At 34.5% G+C, this 8,847-nt stretch overlaps 1 protein-coding gene and 1 non-coding gene across 3 annotated transcripts; one reads left to right on the top strand and one right to left on the bottom strand.

The window, feature by feature from the left end:
* The first annotated feature begins 223 nt into the window (after positions 1-223).
* On the top strand, positions 224-330 carry LOC121219630 (small nucleolar RNA R71). The gene has a single exon (XR_005916520.1). It is a non-coding gene; the product is annotated as a small nucleolar RNA R71 (small nucleolar RNA).
* A 5,849-nt stretch (positions 331-6,179) lies between these two features.
* LOC107956010 (two-component response regulator ARR12) lies at positions 6,180-8,630 on the bottom strand. Of its 2 annotated transcripts, XM_041097470.1 has the most exons (6): positions 8,397-8,630; positions 8,156-8,302; positions 7,684-8,073; positions 7,533-7,609; positions 7,183-7,447; positions 6,180-7,101 (listed from the first exon to the last, which is right to left on the bottom strand). In XM_041097470.1, the coding sequence occupies exons 1-6, from the start codon at positions 8,524-8,526 to the stop codon at positions 6,476-6,478; spliced, it is 1,635 nt and encodes a 544-aa protein (XP_040953404.1). In that variant the 5' UTR covers positions 8,527-8,630; the 3' UTR covers positions 6,180-6,475. The 2 variants fall into 2 exon arrangements, with proteins under 2 accessions (XP_040953404.1, XP_016747257.1); XM_016891768.2 differs by having other exon boundaries at positions 6,181-7,447.
* Between the last annotated feature and the right edge of the window lie 217 nt (positions 8,631-8,847).

Genomic DNA, 8,847 nt, shown 5'->3' with positions numbered 1-8,847 from the left:
TTGATAACATGGTGACTGCATCTAAGTTGAAAACATCGGCTGCTTTTATTAGCTTTGTCCTCATGACTTGCCATTGATAATTATTCAATGTCATCTCTTCTATAAACTCATAAGCCGCTTCAGGTGTTTTATTGTTAAGTGTTCAATCGGCGCTGCATCGATCAACTGTCTAGTCGAAGGATTCAAACCGTTATAGAAGGTTTGAACTTGTAACCATAAAGGTAACCCATGGTGAGGGCACCGTCTCAACAAGTCCTTATACCTCTCCCATGCATTATATAGGGTCTCTAAATTGATTTGAATGAAGGAAGAGATATCACTCCTCAACTTAGTTGTCTTAGCCGGTGGGAAGTACTTTATAAGGAACTTTTCGGTCATTTGATCCCATGTAGTGATGAAACCTCGTGGTAAAGAATTCAACCACTATTTAGCTTTCTTCCTCAACGAGAAAGGGAATAACCGTATGCGAATTTCGTGGTCAGAAATGCAATTTATCTTGAAAGTATCACAGACTTCTAGAAAATTAGCCAAATGAGTATTTAGATCTTCGTCTTGCAAACCATCGAACTGAGCAAACTGTTGTATCATCTAAATAGTGTTCAGCTTCAGTTTGAAATTATTTGCAGCAATGGTGGATCTCATAATACTCGCTTTAGCCCCAATTAGAGTAGGCTTGGCATAATCGTACATAGTACGAGGAATAGAATCTGTATTTTCAAGATTTGCAGCAATTGCAGGAGGTAGTTGATTATTCTAATTATCACCCATTTTCTTAGTAATAATAATGTTCTCTTGCTTGTCTACTATATTTTCTCGACTCTGCCTTACTTCTCTACAGTTTCTGCGAGCTATACTTTCAATTTTACTGTCAAATAATAATTGTTCAGACGGATTTCTTCTAGTCATAAACTAATGGAACCTGCCAGAAGTAAATAAAAGAAAAGAAAAATTAGAATGAAAAAATTAAGCTAAAAAAACAAAAAAAAAAAACAAAATGCAATAAAAATAAATGGCTAAATTAATAAAAATCAAGTGTTCCTAATATTTTACTCCTCGACAACTGCGCCAAAAACTTGATGGTCGCTAGCTAACTATAAATACGACTAAGGCAAGCGCACCTATCGAATAATAGTATAGTTATGGTGAGTAGGGAATATCATATCCACGAGGACTAAAAGTACTAGTAATTTATGTTCTTCTATTATTTAGCCGACAAATTGGGGTGATTGTTTTTAATTGAAAGTTACTAATCTAATTTAATTAAGAATGCAACAGAGAATGAAATAGGAAAATAATCGAAGATAACCAATGAGAAAGATAATACCCAGGAAATAATCCACTTAGACTTCACTTATTATTCTGAATCTGAATTAAATGATTTATTCACTTGTGTCTTATTCATAGAAATCCCTAAATTATGTTAATATCTCTTTCGAGAGTAAGAACAATTGACTCTAGGTTGATCAATTGAAATCTCTTTCAAATTAAAATCCCTATTGTCGCATTAACTCGATCTATGGATTCCCCTATTAGATTTGACTCTAATCAGGTAGATTTATGTCGTCCTATTTCTAGGATTGCATGCAACTCCACTCAATTATTCTAGATCTACTCTTAAACAGAGACTTTTGCTCCAATAAAATAAGCACATTAAACATGAATTAATATCTCGAAAATATTAAAACACGAAATAAGCATACATAATTGAGAACAATAATCAAGTATTTATCGTGTAAAAATAGAAATTAAATAATAAGATTCATCAATGGATTCATCCTCCCTAGGTATCTAAGGAATTTAGTTCACAATCCTGAATACAAACATCTCAAAGTTAGGATAACCACAAGATATAAAGAAACTCAATAAAACTTCGGAAGAAATTAAATGGAGATCTTCGATCTTGAGGGAGATCTGCTTCCGAGTTGATTCTGAAGGCGTTCTTCGGGTGTTTTCTTCGATCTTCTCTGATTGCTCCTTAGGTCCTCTTCTAATTGGTATTTATAGACTATAGAATGCTCAGAAAGCCTAAAAATTAGGTTTTTCTGCCTATTTGAGAAATAGGGTGCGAAATCGACACTGGCTGGCACATGAGCGTGTGGCCAGCCCGTGTGGCTCACACAGGCGTGTGGCATGCCCATGTGGAAATGCTCAAGCCGTGTGCATCCTGAAAACAGCTCTATTTGTCTGATTTTGGCTCGTTTTCGCTCCCAAATGCTTTCCTAAGTATAGAAACATGAATTTAAAGGATTAGGAGCATCAAATTCACTAATTTACATAATTAATCATCTAAAAACGCATTAAGAATGTGATTAAAATATGTTACTTTTACAGCTTATCAATGGCTCACTCCTACCTTCTTATTTTTGTCATATATAAGTCTTAAAATGCCTGAAAAACCTAAAAATCGTGTTTTCTCGTTGGTTTAGAGTGCAAATCACGAAATTGACACGGCCTACCACATGGCTGTGTGGCAACCTGTGTGGCTCACACGGCCGTGTGTCCAGGCTGTGTGGAATGGTTTAACTCGTGTGGCTTCTATAACTCGCTTCGATTTTCCATTTTTCGTTCGTTTTTCGCTCTTTTTGCTCTGAAATGCCCTCCTGTGTATAAAAACATGAATTTAAAGGATTAGGAGCATAGAATTCACCATTAACATCGAATAATCACCCAAAAATGCATTAAAAACAGGATTAAAACATGTTACTTTTAGCACCTATCAATTACCACATATTAAGTAAACAAAACATTTTGTACTTTATTCAATTTAGTCCCTATTTCGATAGTGAACCTCAATCATAGTAAATCAATTTAAATAGCCATTGCTAACTCACCTCGATACCATGTAATACACCATGTCATGAATATACAATAAATAAATTGTCCCCGAATCATAGAAATATAAACTGGAATTCAAAGTTACTCGTCAACAACTTTGGATTTTTCTTTCCCTCTCGACAAATTCAGGTCAACATTAGCTACGAATAATCACAAAACCTATAGTAATTTAATTTCTAATCAATTCTCAATTTACACAATTTTTGCAATTTATTCAATTTAATCCTTAAAATCGGGACTAACATAACTTTCAATTTAAATATTCGGATTGAAATCCTATTTCACAGTTACTCATTACAGATCTCCTATTTCTTATTCCTACTATCAATTTTATATTTTATTCAATTTGATCCCTAATATACAAAACTATCAATTAAGCTTTACAATTTAGTCGTTTTCTTAAGCTAAACTTAATTTCTATTAATTCAACACCTAAAACTTCAAGAAATCAACAATGATATCTTTCTAAAACTTTAAAATTTTTACAAATTGGTACATGGGCAAGAAAAAGACCTAAATAATTTACCAATTTTAGTCGAACGTTTCAAAGCTTCCACATGGTTTTTCTTTCTTTTTCCTACTGTGTCTTTATGAAGAAGATGATATTAGTCATCTTTTCCCACTTTCTTTTACATATATACCTTGTTTAGTTGTTAATTAAACTTAATTAATTAAGTTAATTTTTATTGATTAAACCTAAACCTTTAATTAAATAAACTAATGGAATATTACATCACTATCCACTAACATTCATTTTATTTTGGTCTAATTTCCATTTTAATCCCTTAGTAAATTGCAATTTAAGTTCTCAAGTCATTTCCTAATTAAAAATCTATAGCCTTTGAACTTTTACAATTTATCCCCTGAACCTTAATTAATTACTAATTCGGCTAAATTAATTATCCAAATTTCAATTCATCAATATACTAGCTCTGTAAATATCCCTACTAAATATTTACGGACTCAATTTATAAAAATGGAGTCCCAAAACCACATTTTTCGAATCACTGGAAACCGAGTCCTTACAAAATTGGACAAAAAAAAAGCTTAGGTGCCAAATTAAGAAAAAAAATGTCAAGTTCAGATACAATATGGACACAAAAAAATTTAAGTACCAAATTACAAAAACGTATCAAGTTCAATTACCAAATGTTATATTAAGCCAAAAATTATTACTACCTTGCTGAATTTTTTATTTTTATTTTTTAAAATTGAGATGTTTTATTTCTCGTTTTTTTTTCTCCTCACTCTCTTTTTTTTTAATTATAACTTTTTTTTCTTTTTTAAAAAGAGAATGATGCCTAATTATTATTATTTTAGCTAGAGATACTTTGCTGAATTTTTTAATTTAGCAGAAATTATAATATAATCGATAGATTTTTTTTTAAAAGTTTTAATTTTTTTTTAAATACAAGCATAAAACTCCAACACGTAACTATTGAATACTATATATGGGCCATTGATTTAGCAACCATCGGCCATCCACGTCAAGTCTCAATTCAGAGGTAACAAAATGGAACTTAAACAACATATAGGCCTTTGAGAAGAAATTGTATGAAATTGTGATTCCATATCATTTATATCCACTGGTGTTCAACCAAGAGATGAACCATCAAAGTAAGGAGACTTTCCGTTGCTTTGGATGCCAGCGAAAGGTGAAGGGTCCAAGCCTTAGCTGTTCAGATTGTGAGTTTTTCCTTCATAAGGAATGTGTTGAAGCTCCCATGGAGATTCAACACCCTTCCTTTCATCCGAACCACCCTCTTATTTTTCTCCAACCATATCTCTTAAAGAAAAAATAACTTGGTGCAACGCTTGCAACCGATTAATTACTGGTAAGGGATTTAGTTATCATTGTTCTTTTTGTGAAATTGCCTTTCACCTCAAATGTAGTTTTCTTCAACGTGACACTTCTGGAAACTTCATAGAGATCCTCCATTTCACCCATCAACATCCATTGCTTTTCATTGATAACCATAATTATCTACTCCGACATATTTCTTGTTCCGGTTGTTCAACCACACTGGTGGATAATTCATTCACTTGTGATGCATGTGGCACCTAGGGTGAAAATGTTTCCTATATTTGTTCTACATGCAGCATTCAAGTTCATAAGGATTGCATTTCATTGCCTTGCTTCATTAGATTTACCCAGCACCGTCATCACCTTTCTCGCAACTTTTTCCTCTCCATACGTTGCCATAATTCTAGAATTTGGGACTGCAGAATCTATTATAAGAAGGTAGATATGGAACATGGGAGTTATTGTTGTTCTCGACCAGATTGCGATTTCGTTATCCATGTCAAGTGTGCCACTTCTGAGGCGAGCAAGTTTTGGTACAATGTAACTGAGTTTGAGAATCCAAATGAATTCACTGAACTCGATGAATTTGAGAATTTAATCATTCCTGTTCTTCAAGAAATCAAAGTTGGGGACAATGTTGTAGCTGCAGAGATAATACATTCTAGTCATGATCAACACAGCTTGACATTCAACGACGAGATCAATTATAATAAGATTTGTAATGGGTGCCTGATGCCCATCTTTTCTTCATTTTACTATTGTTCATGTTGTGATTTCTTTCTCATAAACCATGCGTTAAATCGCTGAGGAAGACTTTGCTATGGTTCTCGCAAAACCCCTTCATGCTTCTCACAGATGGAATTTTTAAATGCTGGTTGTGTGAGTATGATTGTAGTGATTTCTCCTATGACGAAGAATATAGCGATGGCCTTGTTGTCTGCCTTCAATGTGCAACAACTCCTCACAGTTTTACGTATCAAACAAAAGAATCACATTACCTCTTCTATGATGTGGAAAATAGAAGTGATTGCAGTGCTTGTGGTAGACGTAGATACAATGAAAGTTCCAACATATGCAAAGATGGCGACTTTGTTTTGAATTCAGGATGTGTTACATTGCCAAAAACTTCTCGGCATAGCTGTGACGAACATCCTTTGAAGGATAGCAATGATTATCCACTCCATCATTGGTGTGACATATGTGAAAAAGAAAGAGACTCGAAGCTTTGGTTTTATCATTGTAATGCATTTCAAATGTGTTTTCAAGAATATCCATTTATCAAGTTTGGTAGTAAATACAAATATAAAAATCATTCACACCTTCTCACTTTCGTCTAAAAAATTGACTGTGACCTATGCGAAAAGTGTGGAAAGTCATGCCAAGTTCAAGATCTGACCCTTGAGCAACTTTGTTGCTCGTTGAAAATGCTTACACTTGTCTAGTATTTTTCACAGTTTACTATCATTAGCAGTGACATTAATGTTTATATTGTTTATCTCTATCAAATTATATTTTGCACAAAATATTAGTCAAATCATCCAATGCATTGCTTTCATCTTACATTGCAATGTAAAATTCCCCCTTCCAAACAACATTAAAATAATGAAACTAAGAATTTGACCAAACAAATTCAATCAAAATTCACATTCTACAATTCAAATTAAATGAGAGAATAGATCAAGTATCAGTTCTAAGAGACCTTTTATTTGATCTACTTATTCACCCATATATACAAATTTACTGCTAAAGTCTAAAACTGATAATCAATACTTTATATTCTAACTAACTAGAAAAAATAAAACTAAAAAACTGACTAATAATAATCTACCTGTTTCATCATTGCAATTCCCAGAGATCTTCCAATAAACCAATGTTATAAGGTATGTGACTCCCCTGTTCCCATGGTTCCAACATTAGGTACCCTTCCTTGTCAATAATTGATTGTTCCATAGCTGAGTTGTCGATGAAACTTGACGGTCCGATAGAATCCGAGTCCATCGAGTTATTTTGGTCCAAGCACAGGCCAAACTGAACCATAGTACCACTAACAGGGATTGAAGAGTTCATTGAGCAAGGTGTAACATTTGATTGGTAGGGGGAATTCCATTCTTGAGGAGCACTTGAGATTAATTCCCCAGCATTACAGTTGATCGGGATTGGTTCACATTGTAAATCCGCATTTGATTCCCGATTAGAAGCCGGAGCTAAGGGAGCAAAGTCCGATAAAGTATTCTCGTTTCGGAAGCCTATTGCAGGAACAATATCTCTCGAATTACTGGCTTGCTGAGAGCTTGCTTCTAACATCAAAGAGTGGCTTGTGACACCAAGAAGTGGATTACCGGAGAATCCGGTTATTGTTGCATCTATTAAACTGCTAGAAACGGGGAAAACAGTTGTACTATCAGCAATCGGCAGCTCTCCAATGTGGCTAACACCATTGTTAGTTTGTCCTTGATCAAGTTCTAGTGACATAGGCAGGCCTTGTAGAATGTTAGCATTATGGATTCCAGAAACAAAAGATTGCAACTTGCTCTGATCATTACCGGAATTAACCGAGCTTTGCCCATGACCTGATCGAATAGTTCGAGGAGATGGAAGGCCGCGTATAAGCAGCCCAGCATGCGTGTTCAATCTTCCAAGCACACCCCTAGGTGGGAAAGATCTAAAGGCTGCATTATGAAGCTGATTAGATCCGGCCAAGGTATGAAAATTCCCAAGTCCATTTGGAGACCTCATCCGTACAGCGGCTGCAATGTTCACTTGTTGGTTTGCCGCACAGCTGATTCTTTTCAGGTAAAGCCTAAATTTCTGCAACCAAAAGAAAACCGACAGTTAACTTGGTGATAACTTTTGGATCATCGTAGCTATTAGCAGAAAAGGTACGGATGAATGCCTGCAGATGGCTGCCAACATTTTGTGTGGTAAGCTTTTCCACATTCATCAATTCCAGGATCTTTTTAGGAGTAGCATCTGCATCACATCAACGCGAAAACTGTTACAAGATCAAAAACTTCATACACAAGTAATCAGGTAGTGGAACATACTCTTCATGCCCAACTGATTAACCGCTGCAACGAATTTACTGTGCAACTCAGCTGACCAAACAATACGAGGTTTTTTTCGAATCGATGGATCCTCGTTGTTATGGTGCCCATTCTCATCCCTCTCCTCGTCCTCGTCTTGATCTTTCCGCTTTTTCTTTAACTTCCCATTGTTACTAATGCTTCCCATCCCTACAGCCTCACCGCTATCGGCACGAAGCTTGTCTTGGCTATCGGAATTATACCAATCTTTCCTCTCGAACCTCTTCCTCCTGACTACATGTTGCCATATATTGTTTAACTCTTCGATTCGAACAGGTTTCAGCAAATAATCACAAGCTCCATGAGTAATCCCTTTCATGACAACATTGGTATCACCATTTGCAGATAACACTGAAACCATTTTATCAAAATCAAAAGTTTAAACTCGAATTTAAAAGAAACCATAAAAGCAGAGTATCATTACTTAGCTTACTTATGACAGGCAAGTCCATCTCGAGTCCGACAAGCTCAAGTAACTTAAAACCATCCATGTCGGGCATATGAACATCACAAATCACTAAATCAAACTTGTTTTGCCTCAACAATTTCAATGCTGTAATAGCCTGATTTGTTGTGGTAACTGCAAAATACACATTCGAACCATTTTTTTTTTCAACATTTTCAAGAGATTCAATTGAATCATGATAAGAAGAATAGCAAATTAAAAATCTAACCATTGTATTTGCATCGACGAAGCAGAGTCTCGAGCAGTAAAAGACAAGTTGGATCATCATCAACGGCCAAAACTCGAATGCCAATGGGAAACTCATCATTTGTTTCATTGATTATTCGCTCTACTCTCATATTTTCTTTAATATCAAAACTCTTTGAATAAAATCTAAAAACTAAAATGAAAAAGAAAAAATTGAGAATGAGTAAGTGATTGATGAGTTTCGAATAAAGAAAAAGAAAATTTTGCTTTTAATATTCTAATCTTTGGGATTTTTTTTCTATATAAACTCTAAGTTAAATATGGAAATTTAGTATGAAAACTGGAAGACTTAACTAACCTTTTTTTATTTTAGGCTGAGTTTAAGGAATCTAGTAACTGAAATCACGTTGAAGAAATTCAACAAATTTTAAGAAATATTAATTTGAGAAAATAAATCTTTCATATTAAAGACC

The sequence above is a fragment of the Gossypium hirsutum genome, chromosome D07, assembly GCF_007990345.1.
Source record: "Gossypium hirsutum isolate 1008001.06 chromosome D07, Gossypium_hirsutum_v2.1, whole genome shotgun sequence".
In the NCBI taxonomy this organism is placed as follows: Eukaryota; Viridiplantae; Streptophyta; class Magnoliopsida; order Malvales; family Malvaceae; genus Gossypium; species Gossypium hirsutum.
Note: the sequence above shows the minus strand (reverse complement) of the source record. Positions and strands in the feature narration are given on the sequence as shown.

Excerpts from the sequence above, each read along its gene's own strand:
- LOC107956010 (XM_016891768.2), bottom strand. The coding sequence starts at position 8,526 with ATGAGAGTAGAGCGAATAATCAATGAAACAAATGATGAGTTTCCCATT. Across the intron at positions 7,610-7,683 it reads TAATCAGTTGGGCATGAAGA|ATGCTACTCCTAAAAAGATC; the intron begins GTATGTTCCACT and ends GATGTGATGCAG. Across the intron at positions 7,448-7,532 it reads ATGTTGGCAGCCATCTGCAG|AAATTTAGGCTTTACCTGAA; the intron begins GCATTCATCCGT and ends TTTTGGTTGCAG.